Below are 20,451 nucleotides of genomic sequence, written 5' to 3'. Positions count from 1 at the left end.
GGCTTAGCCCGCGCCACTGGCATGGACCCCGTCGCCGCTATGACCCCACCGCTGTCCATCAACGACTCATCGCGCCTCAGTCCGCGACTTGTTCCACCCGGAAAAGATGATTATACCTCGCCCATTATGCCGCCATCCGACCGGCGCAAGCGGAACAAGCAGCCCACTCGCCCAAAGATACGAGGTAGCTTTGCTCTTCCCCGGCGCCTGACATACACTGCCTGACCCCAAGCCCACAGGATGCTACAATTGCTCGAGGCGCCGTGTGAGCTGCGACAGGGCAACTCCACAATGCCAGAAGTGCCTCAACAGCGGCTTGCAATGTTCTGGCCTCGGCCCGCGCATCCGCTTCGTGCACGCCGTCGCTGACCGCGGGAAGCTCAAGACCACTCCAACCGCCGAAGAACCCGGCATTCCAAGTGGTCCCCCCGCCCATCTTCGCTTCGAGAACAGGGAAGAATCTCGCCCTAGCCAAACAGAGCAGTCTGACCCCCCTGGCCCGGAACTCCAGCCCATGGCCCTCGCACCTTGGGTACCTCAGTTTACCATATGCTACCCCCTCGACCACATGAGTAGCACCGAGAGGTCTCTTCTTCACTATTGTAAGTCCACCAAGCTGCCCCTATCAGTATAGTTCCCGCTGATGCGTAGAGAAGACGCTGAAAAAGTGGCACCCGTCATGGTCACCATTAACAAGCCCTTCAATGGCTACCGCGACGTGATACTACCCATGACCGAGGCGAGCCCAATGATGCTCAACGCCGCCCTCGCTGCAGCCTCTCACCACCTCGCTGTCGTGCACCAGTCGAGCTACCGTCAATCCGCTACTCGCTACTACACGGCTGCCATCCGTGGACTGCGCCATCAGCACCAGCAGTCATTGATCCGAGGAGCCGACGAAGCAGCCCCCTCCCCAAGCCGCGATACCGCGCTTGAAACCATCGCCACCACCCTTCTGCTCCTCGTCTGCGACATGGTTGCTGCCGGTAGCGACTTCCAGTTCCTGTTCAGGATGCTCACCCGACTGGTCGAGATGGCCGGCGGCAGCGACGCCCTGTGCGCTGGTGGCGACCTAAACAACCTCTTCCTCGTACAACAAGTAAAGAAGTAAGGATTCCCTTGTATAAAACAAATATTCTGGAAAGCAATGGGGAAGGGAGAGGGGCTGACGACCATACAACTGACAACCAGGTTATCTTTCTATGGCCAACCCTTTCTCCGCGAGGCTACCTCGACCTCTCTCGTTGTCACCGGCTTTGCTGGCGCCGTCGAGGCTTTCGTCGCCCAGAGTCGCGTCAATCCGGAGCACGGAACCATCTTTGCTCGGCTGATCGCCCTCATCGAACAGGCCCGTGACATATATATCCATCGAGCCATTGGCGATCTACCTGCTCAAGCAATGCACGCCCTGGTCGAACACTTCCTCGCCACTGCCGGCGACATACCCGTCGCCTCGCCTGGTGGACACAGCCTTGTGTGGGCCTACTTCATCGTCGCCGCCGAGAGCTCCGACCCGCGACATCGGCACTTCTTTGTGGAAAAGCTGAGGGAGTTGTTCAGGGAGACAGGCTTCGCGAACGCACTAGGCGCCGTCCAGGAGCTGCAGAGGATTTGGTCGATTGCGGGCGAGGAGCGGTGGACGTACATGTTGCCGACACTGGCACGAACCTTGGTCATGTAAGTTTGCACTGGGTAACACGTACGCCATTTACAAGTATATTTTACAAAGCCTTCATCTCCATAGACTCGTCTATCTTATTGTATACCCTCTGTTACTATCCTCCACTCTGCAACCCACATCGAAACACTTTATTGGATGAAGAATTATGAAAATCTCGACCGAGGGCCTGACCTTTCTGACCCGCAAGAAAGCTTCATGAAGCAACACCTTTGCAAGCAGAAAAGCCAACGAGCAAACGGCACCGGAATTCGCATACCGTTTCTTAGTGTCACCCTATCGAATTTCTGCCTCAATCGGGCTTTTTTTTTTTTGGCCTGCTCAACTGTTGCTCCAAAAAGGTGAGTGTAGAAACTCTGAATCCTCAAGACCCGCCCCCTCCCCCTTCATCCCTTTCCACATGATTTCAAGACTCCTCGTCCTTCACCACCCACCCCCAAACTCCTCAACCTGGTCGTCCAGATCGTCCACCCCGTCGTCCAGGTTCTCCACCTGACAGAACGGCGCCGCCCGCACGTGACGATGACTGAAGGGCAGCACCTCGCCTCTACGATCATCCAGCTCGACGACGGGACACGCCGTACTGTAATCGTCGTCCACCTCCCGAATGGCAGCCTCGATGGCGGCAGCAGCAGCAGCAGCATTCCCCCCGCCGCCGCCGCCGCCGTCGTCGTCGTCGTCGTCGGTACCGCGCATGCTCCGCCTCTTCTCCTTGTCGAGCTGGTTGACGGACCGCACGCCCTCAAATGGCGCCGCCGGCGGGCCGCTGGATCCCGGAAGTTGCGTCCCGTCGTGGACGTCGTAGTACGGATGCCCGGCCTTGGCGTACGTCTCGGCCGTGATGGGGGGCGTCGTCGTTGCGTGTGGCCCGGCGATGCGCCCGAAGACGGCGGAGTCGACAATGTGGACGTCGACGGCCGTGGTGCGGGACGTGTCCCACGACGTCATCTCATCATCGTCGTCGCGGATGACGGATTGCTTGATGAGGCCGCCGGGAGCGATGGACATTTTGCCTAGTAATTCTCCGTCGTCCTGCTGCTGCTGCTGCTGCGGCGGCGGCGGCGGCGGTCCTCCCGACAACGACGAAGAAGACGACGACGGCGACAACGACTGGGGCGCCGCCGCCGCCGCCGCCCGGCCCCCTCCGCGCAGGCTGAGCATGGCGTAGAGCGTGGCCTCCCGCGGGACGCCGTGGTCGCGCAGCGTCGCCTCGTCGACCATGTGCCTCCCCGCCCAGAGCAGGCGCTGCCGCTTGGCCGGCAGGCCGGGCTCCTCCTGCCCAATGCGGCACTTGAGCTCGTGCACCGTGGTGTCGGGGCGCGCCGTCAGCGCCAGCCGCCGGCCCGTGGGCAGCCGGACGAAGAGCGGCATGGTGGGCTGCATGGGCGGCGCGTGCAGTGCCGGAGCCGGAGCGGGTGGGGGGAGCGATGATGAAGTGCGTTGCGGCGTCACTTCGAGCCGGATGCTTGCTGCTGCTGCTGCTGCTGCTGCTGCTGCTGCTTCCGCTGCTGCTTCCCCGTTGGCTGGGCCGCCGGCTTCGACGGCGCCCCTGCTGGACGCGAGCTGCGCGGCGACCGAGTAGCCGCTGTTGATGGGCATGGCGACGAATTGGCGGACGGTGTTGGTGGTGGAGGAGGAGGCGATGCCGTCGAGCCAGCGCTGGTGCGGGGTGACGATGTAGTCTTGGATGCTGCTGCTGCTGCTGCTGCTGCTGCTGCTGCTGCTGTTGCTGTTGCTGGGCTGGCTGCGGCCTTGATTGTGGTTTGCCGGCGGTTGTTGGGACTGGGCGCTCGATTCGTCGGAGGAGGAGGAGGCGTCGTGCTGGCGCTCGCCGGAGATGGCGTTTATGCCTCCGACAAAGATCTTGACGGCGAAGGGGCGGTTGGAGCTGAATTCGATCCACATGGCCTCGCGTTCTAGTATGGGACGGCAGTGTTGGGTCAGCCGCACTGTTGTTCTCTTTTGTCTCACGCACGTATGGACATCTTTCTTTTGACCACTTACGGTGCATCGGGAAGAAGTACCCCTTCTCCGGCCGATCGCCAGAGGCGGGGAAAGCCTCGGGATGGTCGCTGACGCGGTACAGCGGAAACGGACCAAAGCCCGGCGGCAGGTTGGAGACCGTATCATCGTCGTCGTTGTCGCAAACCCGCACGGTCCGCATAAAGCTGATGCGCAGGAAGCCTTGGCCGTGGAAGCAGATGGCCGTCTGCGTGGAAGTATTAGCTGTGTCGGTGGGCGTGAGGTCGACGTCCAACGGCCAGCTGTGCGTGGTTTGATCTGGCGGCGTCGCCATGGTGAGATGGATCACTGGGTGGGTGCTGCTGCTGCGGCGGCGGTGAAGGCAGGAGCTGATTATCGAAACGCGTGGCGGGTTGACGCGTCGGACGGAAAGGTTGAGGAAGATTGAAGAGAGGTTGCGGTGGTGGGTTGTCACGTCAGAAGAGTGTGCTTTCTAGGTTGTTCTTATAAGCAGTTGGGGAAGGCAGGCGTGACTTGGAGGGCAAGCGCACATTTGGAAAGTGGAAGTCACCTACGTGAAGGGCTTGCAGACACAAAGAGGTTCGCTGGCGGTGGCCACGAAGCTGTAATGAACCAGCAACTACCTTGTTTCCAGGCCTGAACCGGTACTACCGGAACCTTCCAGAAACCTAGTGTCGTTACCTGGAGGTGTTGATAGAAAGAGCCGTGTAATATCTGTAGACTGTCGGTTCTTTTGCATCCGCATATCTTTGAGAGAAGGCGCAAAAAGAGAAGATGGGCGCAGAGGCAACAACCAAACAGCCTTTTAGTGAAGTGGGCTAAACTTACAATACTTGCTCATTAAGCATCTCTAAACTCAGCATGGCTTTCTTTCTTTTACAGACTTGCCGCAATCAGGTCGGAGACAGAGACAGTAGCTTAGGATTCCTGCTTTTTAAGATAAGGGACCCTCTGCCTACCCCATTCGGAGCAATAAAATGCACACTTTGGCGTTTACTAAAGCTTCCAAAAAGACCGACACTCGGCCCGGATCTGACCGCAACAATAGAAAGCATCATTAACCCATTTCAAGCACATACGGTCAACATCATGAATCCCGTATCGACCAACAAAAAAGTAAGCCAATCAAGATGACTCCACAATATATCTATCTAAATATAAATTACAATATTATTCGACTATATTAAAAAAAGAAAGGAAAGTACAAGTACAACATTGTACTATTTCCAGCATTGCCAGTTTGGTAATGGTCCCATATGTCTGACCAATACGTACCGTACACCCAGACTCTTCCCCCCCATACGGCTTAAGAGAGAGATTCCTTTAAAGATAAAAGAGAGAAAAGAAGAAAGAAGAAAGAAAAAAGCGGGGGTGTAGCTACTACGCACCATGAATGCTCACTCTCTCGGGATGTGGTCCGCAAAATCGCATTGCCGGCCGAGAGAGGCCGTGCGCTTCGCCGCCCCCTCTCTCTCTTCCCCCCATCCCCCTCCTCTTCTGCATTTTCGCCAAGCTCAACGGCGGTGATGCGATGTGCGATGGCCGAAAAGGTGATAGTAGTGGCTTATGCAGCTAGATTGTACATGGCAGCAAGATAGGGGTTCGCTTCGTGTTGGGCCCTGCATGTCGGCTCTCGAGATTGCGCGGGAGGAGATAGGTGTGTGTGTGCCAGCCAGGGTAGGGATGGAACTCATTTGTTCTTTTTCTCTTTAGGCAGGACGGAAGTAGGTTTCATGGGTGGGTATGGTGACCCGGTGTATCGGATTGCCACGGGTGGGCCTGATTGATACCTAGCGGTCGGTCAGCAAAGATGACACAGCTTGGCGGCCCAAGTAGTGTAGTATGCAAGTCTACTTGCGCAATGACGGAATCGCGATTGCGTGATTTGTCCGACTACCACTCCTATCTTCGCGTAGATTTTTGGACGGAACCATTGGTACTTCATCGAAGCCCCGGCTTTGTTTCTTCCACGATCGTCGGCAGTACGGGCTTGCTTTGGAACGTAGCAGAACTCCACCACCTCCATAACGAGAGCTTCTGCAAGAAGTCCAATTGTGAGACATTTTTCCCAAACCATCCACGTGCAGGCCATATTCCCAAACTCCGATGCTAAGGATCCAGCTACGCTTCCCATTTCAATAGGTCATGCATGATTCGTAACAAAAAAATCGGGTAGATCATCAAGACCCCACAGCACCCGCCGCCTTTCCCAAATCCCGCATCAACTGCACCAAGTTCTCCACCAAAGGCGGCAGCAAGCCCGTCGCCCCCGTTTCCTGCTGCTTCTGTCGTTGCTGCTCCGTCATCACCTCCTCACGCGAACTCTTTGTAGTAGCTGCGCCAAAGTTCTTCCGTAGCGTCTCCAAGACCACATTCATGGTCGCTTCCGGATCCGAGAGTGGAACGAGGCGTTGGTCTCCGGATGATGATGTTGCACCGATACCCCGCATACTGCTGTTGCTGATGACTGGCTGCCCGCGACCCAGTGTGACGAAGCGCTGGACGTCTGGCGTCTCGGGGCCTTCGAGCCAGACCGCACTGCCGGCGTCCGTCGTTGTGGCGCCGGTCATCGACGAGTTGCCGTTCCCAGCTGTTGGCTGTGAATGTGCACTGTGATCCGTTTCATGAGCGTAAAATTCATCCGACAGTCCACCTGGCATGGATACGCACGTGCAGGTCGCAGAGATCCCGCTGCTGACGGCAGTTGTCGCTTGCTCGATGATGCCGTACGTCCAGAGAGCTAGGGACGCATGATACACGGCGATGGCCCAGAAATTGCGGAGGTGTTTTCGCGGGAACGTCTTGGCCGCTCTGAGGACGCGCGCAGCCTGCCACACGGCAGTGCGCGCGTACGTGTCGTGCATCCACTGTTGGAGGGCGGGGAGGACGCGACGCGCGTCATCCTGGTCCTCCTTTCCCGCGAACAGCTGGACATCTTCGATCGAAAGGTGGAGGTAGAGTAGCTGAAGCTCGAGTAAGAGCGTAATTTCTGGAGATGGTGTTATACGCCAGGAGTTGACGCTGATGCGGAGGTGATGGATAGTTTGACAGAGCTCTTGGTGACGATGCTTCATCACCAATGAGCTGTTGTATTCTCCGGAATTCGATTTCAGCGTAAGCTGAAGCTGGTTGAACTCCCAGACCATCCCCCAAATGCCATGGAGCACGATCAGGGCGGCAAAATCGTGGTCAATCATGCCTGGGAACGACGCAACAAGCTTGGGGTCCTTCAAGCAATCCAGCAGGCATATAGAACTGGCTGGAGAGTCGGCTCTGTGGGCAAAGTATGCGGACTTCCATTGCTCGGCGGTCTCGGCTGTCCAGAGGTCTCTCGCCGCGGGAAAGGGGAGGCATAGTTCGCCATACGAAATGATGGGATTCACGAGAAGAGACATGGAGGATTGTGCGTCATAGCAAAAGCCACGGAAGACCAGCCGCCGGCTCGACTCCTGTTCGACCCACTGGAGCCACTTTTGATGGAGGGTGTTACCTGTATCTTCAGGCAGTGGGGCTATCGGTGGGCCCCTGGGTTTCTTGAACCGCCCCGCCCGCCGAAGCATCTGGTTGTTGTCAGCAATGGTACCGCAGATTTCGCAAGGGAGCTCACCGTCCACAAAGGTTGTTGCTGACTCTCGGCAATTTCCATCTTTCGTCTATTGCCAGACCAAAGAAACGTATCAATGATCAGCAAAAACGATTGTATTGCCCAGAGTTCCCTTGTGATGGCATTACGTCTCTCGATGGCGTCCACGATAGCGATACGCACAGCCTCCTGAATGGCGTGTCCAAGCTTCTGCAACGCTTTCATATCCGTAGAGACTGCTCCCGCGGCGACTATGGCACCAAGTAATTCAGGTTTGATGGTGTTTGGATTGAACGTGGGTATATGGATGAAGGAGTCAATCAGGGGTCCTTCTCGAGCAAAAAAGCACTGGAGGAAATCGTCGAGAAGATCGGCAGAAGGAAAGGACGAGACGACGCGGCCCAAATTGGTTGCATCGCAGGTATTAAGTATTATGGCCAGCAACTTGTCGCGAGAGCTTTGCTCAAGCCGCTCGCTCAATATGCGTTGATCGGGCTTGTATCGTGTGTCGGGCGAGGCAGCCTCTTCATGGGGAGTGGATATCTTGCCCACTTCGAGAAAAGCACCTTCGTGTGCAGGCTGCCAGCGGACAAAAGATGATCTGCGATATGCCTCTGCTCCAATCCCGGCTCGTCTGCGATCGGTTTGATGGCCGGAGTCCGAGGGAGTGGAAACTGCGGGAGCACTGAGGCTCGGAGGATGGATGGTGGGCGGGAAAACGCCAAAGTCCTCATGTGAGTTGAAAGGCTTTCCGTTGAAAGCATCCAGAAGGCCGAAGTCATTGGCATCGAACGAGAGGTCGTCTTCAACGTTGAAGTCGAGGATGTTGCGGGGTTCGAAATCCCAGTGAGTAGGGCTGAGTGAGCCTGGATTGTTTGGAGTGAGGACGTTGCGCAAGAAGTCGTAGAAGTTGTTTTCATGTACGGTTAGAGAGGAGGATAGAGCACCGGGGTCTGGGGCGATGGAAGGGGTGAAGGCGGTTCCGGAGAGGGAAGCATCGTCTCCACTGATCTCGAAGCCATTGAGCAGAGTACTTGGAGTTGGTATTTGGTTATTCACCTGATCAGGCTCGCCCATGACAGGGACAGGGGCGATTGAGACAGGTTGTGGTTGGTCTATGGGGTTAGTGGGAGATGGGGCTACAAAGAGATGAGTTGGCGACGCTGAAGTGTCAAGGCTGCTCTCACCTGGCGGCTGGGTTGATGCAGAGGCCGAGGTGGGAGGCTGGCGGTGGTCGGAATTGGATTCGCAGACGATGCCCTTGTTCTGGCAGCGCTTGCACGGCTTCTCATCCTCGCACTTGAGCTTGGCGTAGGCGCATGACTTGCAAGCCTGCGAGACCCTCGAGGACTGGGTCAGGGTGCGTTTCTGGCGTTTTGCGTTGCCGTCGGTGTCGTGACCGATGGCATGGCGCTTCAATAAATCACTGGTGCGGCGAGTCATATGCATGAGCTGACGACGGCGTAGAGGCGGCTAGTGAGGGAAGAGACAACGTACGGTCTGCCAAAGCCTTTGTGGCACACATGGCACTGGAAGGGCTTCTCTTGCAGGTCTGCGGGCGAGGTCAGCGACGGATGCGAGGGTTGCGAGGGTGGAGAGCAGGGGCACGCACGCGAGCGGACATGGCGAGCCAGGTGGTCGACGCGGGTATATGAGCGCTTGCACTCGGTGCATTGGAAAAGCCCGCGCGGCTTGTCGGACTCGGCCGACGGGTTGTCCATGGTGCTGTGCTAGGGAAGCGGTGCGAGGAGAGGCCGCGGCGGTGGGCGAATGGAGTGCATGGAGAAGACGGGGGCTCTGGCAAGCTTAAAGCAAAGCTGGGTGTCGCGGTGCAGGCGGTGCAGCTCCCCCGCAATGAGGCGCCTGGTCTTGTCGCCGCGTGGGCCAGGAGGCTAGGTAGCTAGGGCAGCCCGGGTGACGGCAGGTGCTGAGCAATGGCGCCTGCGCCTGCGCTGCGGCCGGCTGCGACAACCGGTCCGGGCTGCCCGGAGCGATCGACCCTGCCAGATGCCCCACGCTGCACAGCTCCTGCACAGCGCCCAAGGCCGCGCAACAAAAAACACCCTCCCGGAACGCATCGCGTCACGACGCGTCGCGACCAGCACCCCCCTGCGCTCTGCATCACGGAATCCATGCAAGCACACGCATTGCGCTCAGAGTCTATTCTTATTGCCTTGGAGCTTTGACGACCTTGCTACCTACTCGGACGGCTTGACCCCCGGAATGTCGCTGGCCTCGCCCAGCACCTGGTCGCCAACCTTGATGGGCTGCACCGGCAGCAGGATGTAAACCATGCGCCCCCACTGCGTGTCGCTCAGGTTCCGCCATGCGTGGTTCGTGCCGCGCTGGATGCTGATGTCGCCGCGCTTCATGACGCGCTTCTCGCCCGAGTCGAGCATCAGCTCGATCTCGCCCTCGAGCACGACGCCGTAGTCGAGGCTGACGGTGCGGTGCATGGGCGACGTCGCCCCGGGCGGCATGTCGACCATGCGCAGCACCGACCCGCCCGAGATGGTGATGCCCGGCAGATCCGTCAGGTAGCTCTGGTACGTCGCGATGTCCTTGTTGTCCGACATGTCGATCGGGTAGCCCTTGGTGGCGTAGCAGAGCGCGAAGTCGGCGTCCCCCGGCAGCCGCACCATGGGCGCTGCCTCGTCCACCTCGTCGTGGAAGATCTCTCGGCCCTCCTTGTCGTGGCCGGTGATGAAGCGTTTCGTCGCGCGGATGTTCTTGTCGGCCGACATGGTCAATGGGCGTTGGGGTCGAGCTTTCTTCTTTTCTGTTCTGAAGCGTAGGAGAGGCTGCGGGAAACCGATTTCTGCCGCCTTCCCTTGCCCGAGGGCTACGTCGGCTTTTATCTGACATGTCGAGCTCGTTCGGATGTTGGTCGAGGCACTGCCGACACGTTCCGATGTGGAGGAAACCAGGCCAGACCTGTCACTCGCCGCCGCTCACTATTCAATCCCACGAACACCCCGCCTTCCAAATGCGGATAGCGGGGCTACTTTGCCGCTACCTAGTTGCTACGGAATTGCAGACATGCTGCTAATTGACTCGGCGTCATTTCAACAACAACAACAACAGAAGACAAGCGCTCAAATTCAACCCTCACGAATCAATCTATTGCTACGAGCGAGCTACACCTTCTGGACCAGCTCGTCCACAGGCCTCGCGCTCGACACATCGGGCACGCCCTCCGACTCAACCACCTTCACCCCGACGACCTCGAACACGGGCACTTCGGCCAGCCTGGCGATGACGTGGTGCAGCGTGGGCAGCGCGTCCCAATCCAAGGCGTCGAACTTGACGCTCCCCGTCCGCCCCCGCCACACGCGCTTCACCGTCGTCGGCACCACCTTGGCCTCCTCGGCGTGCGGCACGAAGACGGCGTGCTCCGACGCCGCCTTGCCGCGCCGCCCGACCTCGGGCATGTAGCGGTACACCAGGATGCCGTCGTCGGCCTCGCCGCCGATGGTGCCCTTCTCCGCGGCCGGGTCCTGCTCCTCGAGCCCCTCGAGCGCCACCTCGCCGAACGTGGCGCCCTGCCAGCCCGTCTGCAGCCGGTAGCTGCGGGCGCGGCGGTGCACGTCGATGGTGCAGTAGAGCTTGGGCATGCCGAGCTCCTCGCGGCCGCTGACGATGGGGTCGGCCAGGCTCTCGAACAGGAGCGGCATGTACGTGCCCGACGCCGTGCCGCCGTCCAGCTTCGTGTACTCGACGCCGTGGATGTACAGGCCGAAGTGGCGGTACCCCCCGCCGCCCAGCCAGTCCATCTTGTTCAGCGTCGTCTGCGAGAAGCTGGCGTGGGCGACGGTGCCCGGCTTGGCGAAGCGGAACCGCGCGTTGGGGAACAGCCCCTGCAGCACCGTCGCCGACGTCTTGAACTTGATGGACGCCGTCGTCGCCGTGCTGTGCGTCGCCGTGCGCGGCCGCCCGAAGAAGTCCTGGCGCGGGCCCGGCATGGGCCCGAAGACGATGGGCTGCCGCCAGTAGAGGTTGGGGTTCTGCGCCCACTGCCACCGCCGGAACTTGTCCGACGCGCTGTCCCATTCGTCGTGGGTGAAGTTGTACGCCGAGTTGCCGCTCACTGATTGGCTGCGTGTCAACACAAGACGTGGGGCAAGATGATGGAGGGGCGGTCTTCTTCTTACTGTCAAGCGGCTCGTCCTGGATATCCCTCCCGGCTTGCTGCGAGAAGCGCTGGATCTTGGTGCAGCGCTCGTAGCGGAAGTCGAAGTACAGCTTGAGCCGCTGCGGGACGTCTTCCGGCTTGGTGCCCTCGGGCAAGACGACAGCCAGAGCCGCCGCATCCTCCATGGCTTGACCGGCGCCCTGGCCCTGGTCTGCGATCAAGCACGCATCGTCAGCTGCCGATGTTGTAAAGGCAAACACGAGGGAAATTGGATCGAGACTTACGCGGCAGATACGGGTGCGCGGCGTCGCCCAGCAGCGCGAGCTTCTCGTTCACCCACGTCGGCAGCGGCTCCATGTCGAGCAGCTCCCAGACCTTGAGTGTGTCCTCCTCGGCCTTGTCCAGCAGAGCGACGAGGTCCGAGTCGAACTTGGCGAACACCTCGAGCAGTTTGCTCTTCCTGCCCGTCTTGTTCCAGTCTGCGAGGTTATCTATCAGCAAAGTTCTTGCCATTTGGTTCTCTCTCTCCCTCTCTCTCTCTCCCTAAGAGGGGAAAAAAAAAGAAAGGCCAAGGCTACCCACCATCGGAGGACGCATCGCTCTCCTCCTTGGGATGGATGCACACGAAATTCAGCATCGTGTTGCTCACGCACGGGTAGATGACGACGCGGCGGTCCGAGCCGTAGAGGATGTGCATCTCGCCGTCTCTGGCGGCGAACTTGGCCGAGCGCGGGTCCGCCAGCGCCGCCTCGCGCGGCACCAGGAAGCGGAACGCGCTCTTGCTGGACGGCGACGCGCTGACATCGCCGCCGGGGACCTTGGGACGAGCTTTGGACTTGAAAAAAAAAGAAAGCCAGAATGTCAGCCTATTTTCTCTCTCTCTCTCTCTCTCTCTCTCTCTCTCTCTCTCTTTTTTTCTTTCTTCTGGGCATTGATTGAACTTACGTGGACGCCGTCAGCGCCGACGACCAGGTCGCCCCGCACCGTCTCGCCGCTCTCCAGCGTCACGGCGGCGGTCGCCGGGTCGACGTCGACGACCCGGCTCGACGTGCGCAGCTCGACGGGCACGCCCTTGCCCTCGGCGTCGGTGGCGCGCTTCTTGAGCGCTTCGTGCAGGTGCACGCGGTAGACCAGGAGCCATTTCTGTTTTGCCAAAAAAAGGTTAAGATGATTAAAACACACGGACGCGGAGCGAGATGGGGAGGGAAATGGGATACGTACATGCTGATAGATTGCCCCCATCTCGCCTATGGGCAGCGAGCGGATGACGTTGCCGTCGGCCTCGTACTCGGTCAGCAACTGCGCCTCGACGGCGCCGAAGTCGCGCTCGGCGTCGATGCCGATGCGCTTGAGCACGCCGTTGCTGTTGGGCGCCAGGTGCACCGCCGCGCCCAGCTCGCACGCGAAGCGGGATTGCTCCAGGACCTGGTTGTTTTTTTTTTCAATCTCGGCAATACGTGGTGATGATGATGATGATGATGATGATGATGACGATGATGATGATGATGATGTTTTATGTTTTTTTATACCTTTTTTTTGGGAGGGGAGAGGCGAAACTTACGGTCACTTTATGTCCTTGTTGCCGCAGGTAGATGGCGGCAGTCAGGCCACCGAGACCGGCGCCGACGATGATGATGTTCAGCGGAGCGGAGTCGGTGTCTACATTGTGGTGGTGGTGGGCGCCGTTGGTGCTACCGTTGGCGTTATGTTGGCCGTTGCCATTCGCGATGGCCATTATTGCAAGTTTATTTTTTTTCCCTTGCTTTTGAACCAACTGCTTGGGATGAGATTGGAGCAAGTAGGACTGGATGGGAGCAAGTTTCTGAACAGGTCCGCCGCCTGTGGGGCAGGTTGGGAGCTGTATGTAGGTGAGGACGACGGTTGCTAGCTGCGGCAGCTTAGTGTGCAGATTTGACAACTTCCAAGAGCGATGTTTCCCGTTAGACAAGGGGGAGGAAAAGTGGAATTGGGAACACAGAGCTCGAGCAACAGACGCAGACGCAGAAGCAGAAGCAGAAGCATCCGCAAGACGCGCGGGGGGGCACTTTAGGTGCAACTTGCACATGTGCCCCATCCTTCCCTCCACATCGCGGGGCCGCCACAAACACACCACGTCTGGTTCCGCGCCGCTCGTCCCGCCCACACAAATCGCGAAAAGCGTCGGCGTTAGGCCAGCCCTTTACCTTAGCACCGAGGCGTTCTCTGCCGGGCGCTTCGGACCACATGCTCGCACATTCTGGAAAACAACAATAAATCGCACGCTCCATTTTCAAAAGAAAAGAAGAAGAAAAAAAGGCAGAATTTGATCGGGAGTCCAATCTGCGCGCACTGTCTCTGCGCTACCACCATATTCATCTCAAGGGTTTGGGCCGGCCGCCATCCATTTGGACGGTGCCAACGACATTTTTAGTGATCTATACCTACCACATATCGCAAGCAACAGCAGCTTTTCGCTTCGCTCCGACCATCTATCTATCCAGAAGCAAACACAGCCAGTCTCCTGCACCGTGACCAAAAAAAACGCAAAACCTCCCCGCCCGCCGCCGCCGCACAATAATAGTGATGGTAGTAACGCGCTGTGGGCAGCTGCCGCAACTGCTTAGTAGCCCCGTCTTCGTCGGATCTCGACGTCGTACTCGCCGCGCGCGTTGCACATGAATCGTGGCTGATTCTTTTTGCCCTCCTCCCCTCCCCCCATCGTTCCGAGCATTTTTTGGCTTCTGGGCGTCAGGCGGGTGCGAGAGATTCCGCGTCTCGGGACCACATGGAGAGGGGGGGAAGAGGGGGAGGGGGGCGCTAGGGGGCCGGATGTGATGTGGAGGACCCGAACCGCGGGGGTCGAGGCTACCTAGGTACTAGCTCGAGTCATTGCGTGTGGGGGGAAATCATATTAAGGTAGCATCGGTTTGCGGAGAGAAAGGAGACCAATAAGGTTGTGGCGTATTTTGGACGGGACAGGGGTGTTGCAGCTCCTGCCAGGCCAGCGAGGTACGACATGATTCGGGAGTTGTGGGCGGCAGCGGGACCAGCAGCTAGTGCCAGTGGGATCCCGGGCTATCCGAACTGGGAAGGTCTGTTTCCGTTTCCCTTTGTTTGCGCTCCTGCGATTTTTTTTTGATGATTTGTTTCTTTTTTTTTTTTGGACATCTGCGGTCATGATGAGGCGAAGAAGACTCTTAGGCAAGCCATTGCGGAAGCGACCCAATGGATAGAGTATTGCGAGGAAGAAAAATAAGCACTGTTTTGGTGACTTTCTCCCAGTAACGTAGACGAATTTTCGGAGCCACCGCCAGCCCTTTCTCGTCCGACCGTTTCCGCTCCTTTCCGGTCAGAAGAAAGAGTACATGGTGGGGGGGAAAAGAAAAGAAAAGCAGACAATCAGGAGACATCAGCACCACCTATAGTCCACTCGTACGATCAAAGCCAAAGGATGCTCAACCCATCAGCCGTCAACTCATAAAGTCGAAAATGCCTGCCTCACAACCCGCATGGATCCATCCATCCACCCATCCGTCCATCCATCCAACAATTATAGCATCCCCCTCTCCCCCCTCCCAAGACTCCCTCTGGCCCTCGTCTCTCCAGCCCCACCCCCCACATCCGCCCACAGCAGTACACACTTCCCACCCTCTCACTCACTCCCCAACCTCACGATCCTGATCCCAGTGCGCCAGCCGCCGCACGAACCCCCACTGCCAGGTGGCGTGCCTGATGCGCTTGCCGAAGACGTAAAACGGCACCCAGCCGATGAGCACGGCGCCGGCGATGCCGGCCATGGCGCCGAAGGCGCGCTCGTAGCCCGCCTCGGCGATCCACGGGTTGGTGTAGAAGGAGAGGAGGAAGCCGAAGGCGGCTGATCAAGACAGAAAAAGTCAGTGATTGGGGAATGAGGGATGGGGGATGAGAGGGGGAGGAAGGGGGGAAGGGGTGGAGATGACGCACATTTGAAGGCTAGCTGCGTGACGGTGACTTCGCCGGCGACGGGGCGGTAGGCGTCGATGGTGTAGACGAGGGTGACGTTTGTGGCTTGCACGATGGAGAAGTTGACTGTGTGTGTAGAAAGAAGCTGGTCAGTACTCGGCCAGGTCTTGATGTCTTGTATAAGACATATAGCAAAGGGTAGATAAAACTCACGCAGGCCCAAGCCGATGGTGGCGCACATCCAGTGCAAGCGCTGGCCGATGCCCTCGCCGTACAGCACCAGGGCCAGCGGGCCGGTGACGACGCTGATCATGATGGCGGGCAGGCGGAACTCGGGCTCGCGCACGCCGGCGTTGCGGCGGGTGAGGGCGTCGGCGACCCAGTCGGAGAAGTGGCCGCCGAAGAAGATGCCGGCGAGGGAGCCGAGGATGCTGGCGATGAAGCAGAGGCCGGCCTGGTAGGGGGCGAAGCCGTAGGCGGTGCTGAAGGCGGACGCGAAGTTGGACGTGATGGCGACCAGGAAGCCGATGGTCACGGCCATGCACAGCGTCGCCCACAGGATCGGCGGCAGCGCCAGCATCACCACCGGCCGCCAGAAGAGCTTGCCCAGCGACTCCTGCGTGTGCACCCCGCTGAAGATGCGCAGGCTCTGCACGAACGAGCGCTTGGGCGGCGGCGGCGGGTGCGCGTGTGCGTGCGGCTGTGCGTGGCTGCTGCTGCGCGCCGGACTGTCGGCCGACGTCGACTCGACGCGCTGCGCCTCGACCGAGAAGTCGGACCCCTTGCGGCACTCGAGGTCGCGGATCGAGTCCGAGTCGGAGACGACGGCGGCGGCCCGGTCGAACTCGGTCTCGGGGAAGGTGAAGATGATGAGGACGGTTGCGCTGCCGATGAGGGCCACGGCGATCCAGTAGCCGTAGCGCCAGTCGAGGCTGATGCTGACGAGGCCGCAGATCAGGATGCCTCCGCCCACGCCGGCGCCGAGGAAGCAGGTGTACATGCTGGGGGGCGAGCGTGTCAGTGCTGCCCGCGCGTCGTGGCGGCGCATTGAGGGTGGAGGACTTACGCCATGATGGAGCCGCGCTCGTGCAGGAAGAAGATGTCGGAAATGGTCAGCGGGGCCAGCGTCTCTGATGCCCCCGACGCGGCGCCCATCAGGATGCGTGCGGCCAGCTCGCTGCCGTAGCTGGTCGCGCCGCCCGCCCACGCCGCGCATGCCGTGTAGAGGACGAACGAAGTCACGTAGATGGGACGCCGGCCGTACTTGACGATCAGCGGCATCCACATCAGGTTGCTCATGCCCTGGAGCAGCGCCGTGCTGGTGAAGAAGTATGACGCTTTGGCGACGTTGGCCTCGAAGCTGGGGCCGGGCGGCCCAAAGAAGTCTTCGGTGACGGCAACCATGGACACGGTCGGGCCCGCCGCCAGGAAGTTGGTGAAGAAGATGGCAAGCGAGAGGAGGATGGCGAGATAGTATCTGTACGGTCGTGGCCTGCGCACGCATCAGACACGGCCACAGTGACTTTTATTGCAGCGCAGAGGCTTACCAGTTGAGCGGGTCATTGGGGCTGCCATGTTGTCAGTTGATTCAAATCGTCGAGCTGCCAATTCACTTACTCGTCCGATGGAGTCGGGATGAGGATGATCTCGTTCGTCTCATGATGGCGAAGGCGCAGACTGCCAAGTGTCTGCTGCGCCTTCCTCACGCCGTCTGCCGTCTCGATGGTCTTGACCGCCATGGTGGGCAGAGCTGGATTGCTGTCTAGAAGTGAGGTGGCGATGGGAAACGTTCAAGTAGTGCCCGTGCAGGCAATAGCCATGGCTGCATCAAGACGCGAAACTGTTGTGGTGTCATTGGACGCTCAATCCCTGCGCGGCATATCTCCAGGCCCATCCTTGGGGCACCGCGGCATCGTCCGGGTGTGCATCGGGCCCACCTTGAAATTAGGAGGGAAACGGAGGCCCACGCGTCCAGTCTAGCCCTCCGCTCTCATCAAGCCACAATGCGGGGCCCCGGACCCCGTGAGATCCTCCCGTCTGACTGCTTGAACCTGTCGAGCCCTCGGGCACCCAGTGCCCAGCAGCGAATGGGGAGTTGCCGGTCGTGGGGGCCGAGCATGTCTTGCCGCTGATCCTTGTGGTGCCGCATTCCTGCTGAGGACGTGGTCCCGAGACTTCAACCCTGCAGCCTTAGTGGTTTCGCTTGCATTCCATCCGAGGTGCCGGCAACTAAAAGCACGGCTGGCGCTTTGGCTCATGTAGGCAACTCGAAAAAGGTACCCAGGATTCCCAATTCAATTGCTCCGTCGAAGTGATGGCAATGGCGGCTCTCCAAGTCACGTGGAAAGACAGCAGCGACACTCAGGCCTACGAAAAGGCCCGCATTGGTCGTGTTTTCAACCATCGCAGGCCTGAAAGATACCCCATTGCCGTGATTGAAGCCACTGAGGAGTCGCACATCGTCCAGGCGGTTCGCCTCGCCAAGGAGAGGAAATGCAGGCTCTCAGTTCGGTCGGGTGGCCATTCGTGGGCGGCGTGGAGCGTCAGGGATGACGCCATCCTGCTCGATCTCGGCCAGTACAAGCAGATCGACCTGGACGAGACGACAGGGATCGTCAAGGTCTCTCCGAGTACCACCGGCCGTATGATCAATGGCTTCCTCACCACCAAAGGTCTCCTCTTTGCTGGAGGCCATTGCCCCGACGTCGGCCTTGGCGGATTCTTACTCCAGGGTGGAATGGGGTGGAATTGCAAGGTCAGTCGTCGCATCCTGCACGGTGAATGCAATGCTGATCCAAACCAGAACTGGGGCTGGGCGTGCGAGCAGGTCGTCGGAATCGACGTCGTGACAGCCGACGGCCAGCAGCTCCACTGCACTGAGCAGGAGAACAGCGAGTTGCTCTGGGCGGCTCGTGGTGCAGGTCCCGGCTTCCCGGCCGTCGTGACCAGGTTCTACCTCCAGACGCGGCCTGCATACAGCTGCATGCGATCGTCGGCGTACATGTACGCAAACGCCGATTTCAAGAAGGCAATGAACTGGATTCTCAGCGTGAGTCAAGCACCTCGACGGCTCGTTTCTCCGGGCAGATGCTCACTGCACCACAGATCACTGACACGTACGACCCCGATACTGAGATCGTCCTCGTCGCAAGCTACCCGCCCGACTCGGAGGAAATCGTGCACATGGTCCTCTTGCTCGCCTTCAAGAACGACGCCGAAGAGGCCAAAAGGGCGCTGCAGCCGGCCCAAGACAGCCACCCGCCGGGCACGGTCAACGAATGGTTCAACCGAGAGACCAGCCTAGCAGACCAGTACAAAGACCAAGGTGCAGCCAATCCCGAAGGCCACCGGTACCGCGTGGACAATGCCTACCTCTCCAACGACGCCGACGTGGCTTCGGTCCTGGAAGAGGCCTTCACCACGCTGCCGACGAAGAAGACGTTCTCGCTGTGGTACTCGATGGCGCCGGGCACGCGGCGGCCGCTGAAGGACATGGCGCTGAGCATGCAGACGGACCACTACTTCGCCACCTACTCCATCTACGAGGACGCCGACGACGACGACAGGGCCAGCCGTTGGGTGGAGAAGGTCATGGCAGGGGTGGAGAAGCACGCCGAAGGCGCATATCTGGGCGACTCGGACTTCCAGGTGCGCCGGACGAGGTTCTGGGGCAACGAGCAGGGCGCCAGGCTGATGCAGCTGCGCAGGAAGTGGGACCCCGAAGGCAGGATATGCGGCTACCTCGACCAAGGGGACAGGTCGAGGCAGAACGGGCTGGAAAACGTGCACGAGTGGTCTCCCAAGCTCTAGACGTCGTCGTGTGTCTCTTCGCAGTAAATGACTTGAAACCCGTCCTTTGGAATCCCACTCGATGAACTGTGAAGTGATTGATCGGGTCCCACCTTTGCCGTACGAGGAGCACACAAGGGCAGGGGTCCTTCGGCAGGCACTCGGCTACCAGGCGAACAGCGGGTGCGGGGTCGGAACACAGCCGGGGCGGATGCACCCGCGGCCTGATCATCCCCCAGACACCGAGAGGGGGCAGTGGTGCGGGCCGCGGCCCACTACCTATCCGGCCGACATACGCGTCATCTCCGGCACGCCCATGCATGCTTCGCAAGTGAGTGGAGGTTTCTATCAGTGACGAGCACCCATCGACTGCAGCGCGGCATTAATCCAGACCCAGTGACACTCAAGACATTCGAATCAAACAGGAAGCTGCAAGAAGAGAGAAGAGGGACCACCCAGAAGAAGAAGAAAAAGAAAAAAAAGAGCATCAAAAGACTTACCCCATCCGGACCTCATCCACACCACCACCCACAATGGTCGAACAAACCCTCGCCGGCAAAGTCGCCATCATCTCCGGCTCCAGCTCGGGCATCGGCGCCGCCATCGCGCGCGAGCTCTCCTCGCGCGGCGCATCCGTCGTCATCAACTACCCCTTCGCCTCGCTCGCCGCCGAAGCCCAAGCCGTCGTGGCCAGCCTGGACGCCGCCGCCGCCGCCGCCGCCGCCATCGCCGTCGAAGCCGACATGTCGACGACGACGGGCCCGGCCGCGCTGGTCGACGCCGCCGTCGCGCGCTTCGGGCGGCTGGACGTCGTCGTCAACAACGCGGCCGTGGCCGTCAACCTGCCGCTCGAGCAGCAGACCCTGGACCACTGGGACGCGCTGGTCAACCTCAACGCGCGGGGGACCTTTTTGCTGACCCAGGCCGCGCTGAAGCACCTGTCCACATCCACCACATCCACCACCAGCGACACCCCCACGCCCACGCCCAGCCCCCGCATCGTCAACATCGCCTCCGTCTCCGCGCGGGCCGCGCCGCCGCTGCAGACCATCTACGCCGGCACCAAAGGCATGGTCGACGCCATGACGCGGTGCTGGGCCAAGGAGCTGCCGCCGCGCTACCCGGGCCTGACCGTCAACGCCGTGAGCCCCGGGCCGACGGCGACCGAAGGGTTCCTGGCGGCGGGGGAAGAGGCCATGCGGGTGCTGCGGCCGACCATCGACGCGACGCCCGCGGGGAGGCGCATGGCGGACCCGGCCGAGATCGCGTACGCGGTGGCGTTTTTGTGCGAGGAGAGGGCGAGGTGGGTGAATGGGGAGCATCTGTTTGCGTGTGGGGGGTTGTTTGTGGATTGAGAGAGTCGGA

General features: G+C 59.8%; 8 protein-coding genes across 8 annotated transcripts; 3 read left to right on the top strand and 5 right to left on the bottom strand.

Annotated features, from left to right (window-relative positions):
* Positions 1–39: 39 nt before the first annotated feature.
* On the top strand, positions 40–1,681 carry BKCO1_200008 (acriflavine sensitivity control protein acr-2; the record flags this gene model as incomplete). Its single annotated transcript, XM_020272263.1, has 4 exons — positions 40–184; positions 240–602; positions 657–1,107; positions 1,192–1,681. The coding sequence occupies 4 exons, from the start codon at positions 40–42 to the stop codon at positions 1,679–1,681; spliced, it is 1,449 nt and encodes a 482-aa protein (XP_020131184.1).
* A 420-nt stretch (positions 1,682–2,101) lies between these two features.
* BKCO1_200007 (uncharacterized protein) lies at positions 2,102–3,974 on the bottom strand (the record flags this gene model as incomplete). The annotated part of the gene is made up of 2 exons (XM_020272252.1): positions 2,102–3,594; positions 3,683–3,974. 2 exons carry the CDS (start codon positions 3,972–3,974, stop codon positions 2,102–2,104), a joined length of 1,785 nt encoding a protein of 594 aa, XP_020131180.1.
* A 1,867-nt stretch (positions 3,975–5,841) lies between these two features.
* On the bottom strand, positions 5,842–8,965 carry BKCO1_200006 (c2h2 type zinc finger domain protein; the record flags this gene model as incomplete). The annotated part of the gene is made up of 4 exons (XM_020272241.1): positions 5,842–7,221; positions 7,269–8,670; positions 8,742–8,796; positions 8,857–8,965. The coding sequence occupies 4 exons, from the start codon at positions 8,963–8,965 to the stop codon at positions 5,842–5,844; spliced, it is 2,946 nt and encodes a 981-aa protein (XP_020131179.1).
* Positions 8,966–9,442: 477 nt separating this feature from the next.
* Positions 9,443–9,988, bottom strand: BKCO1_200005 (cupin domain protein; the record flags this gene model as incomplete). Its single annotated transcript, XM_020272230.1, has 1 exon — positions 9,443–9,988. The coding sequence occupies one exon, from the start codon at positions 9,986–9,988 to the stop codon at positions 9,443–9,445; it is 546 nt and encodes a 181-aa protein (XP_020131178.1).
* A 393-nt stretch (positions 9,989–10,381) lies between these two features.
* On the bottom strand, positions 10,382–13,111 carry BKCO1_200004 (salicylate hydroxylase; the record flags this gene model as incomplete). The annotated part of the gene is made up of 7 exons (XM_020272219.1): positions 10,382–11,331; positions 11,396–11,587; positions 11,661–11,855; positions 11,959–12,211; positions 12,322–12,519; positions 12,598–12,801; positions 12,938–13,111. 7 exons carry the CDS (start codon positions 13,109–13,111, stop codon positions 10,382–10,384), a joined length of 2,166 nt encoding a protein of 721 aa, XP_020131177.1.
* A 1,900-nt stretch (positions 13,112–15,011) lies between these two features.
* Positions 15,012–17,036, bottom strand: BKCO1_200003 (mfs transporter; the record flags this gene model as incomplete). The annotated part of the gene is made up of 6 exons (XM_020272208.1): positions 15,012–15,229; positions 15,319–15,423; positions 15,511–16,298; positions 16,364–16,789; positions 16,845–16,865; positions 16,915–17,036. 6 exons carry the CDS (start codon positions 17,034–17,036, stop codon positions 15,012–15,014), a joined length of 1,680 nt encoding a protein of 559 aa, XP_020131183.1.
* A 581-nt stretch (positions 17,037–17,617) lies between these two features.
* On the top strand, positions 17,618–19,107 carry BKCO1_200002 (fad binding domain protein; the record flags this gene model as incomplete). Its single annotated transcript, XM_020272197.1, has 3 exons — positions 17,618–18,052; positions 18,101–18,346; positions 18,403–19,107. 3 exons carry the CDS (start codon positions 17,618–17,620, stop codon positions 19,105–19,107), a joined length of 1,386 nt encoding a protein of 461 aa, XP_020131182.1.
* A 512-nt stretch (positions 19,108–19,619) lies between these two features.
* BKCO1_200001 (uncharacterized protein) lies at positions 19,620–20,441 on the top strand (the record flags this gene model as incomplete). Its single annotated transcript, XM_020272130.1, has 1 exon — positions 19,620–20,441. The coding sequence occupies one exon, from the start codon at positions 19,620–19,622 to the stop codon at positions 20,439–20,441; it is 822 nt and encodes a 273-aa protein (XP_020131181.1).
* Between the last annotated feature and the right edge of the window lie 10 nt (positions 20,442–20,451).

Source organism: Diplodia corticola (assembly GCF_001883845.1).
Source record: "Diplodia corticola strain CBS 112549 chromosome Unknown scaffold20, whole genome shotgun sequence".
Classification (NCBI taxonomy): domain Eukaryota; kingdom Fungi; phylum Ascomycota; class Dothideomycetes; order Botryosphaeriales; family Botryosphaeriaceae; genus Diplodia; species Diplodia corticola.
Note: the sequence above shows the minus strand (reverse complement) of the source record. Positions and strands in the feature narration are given on the sequence as shown.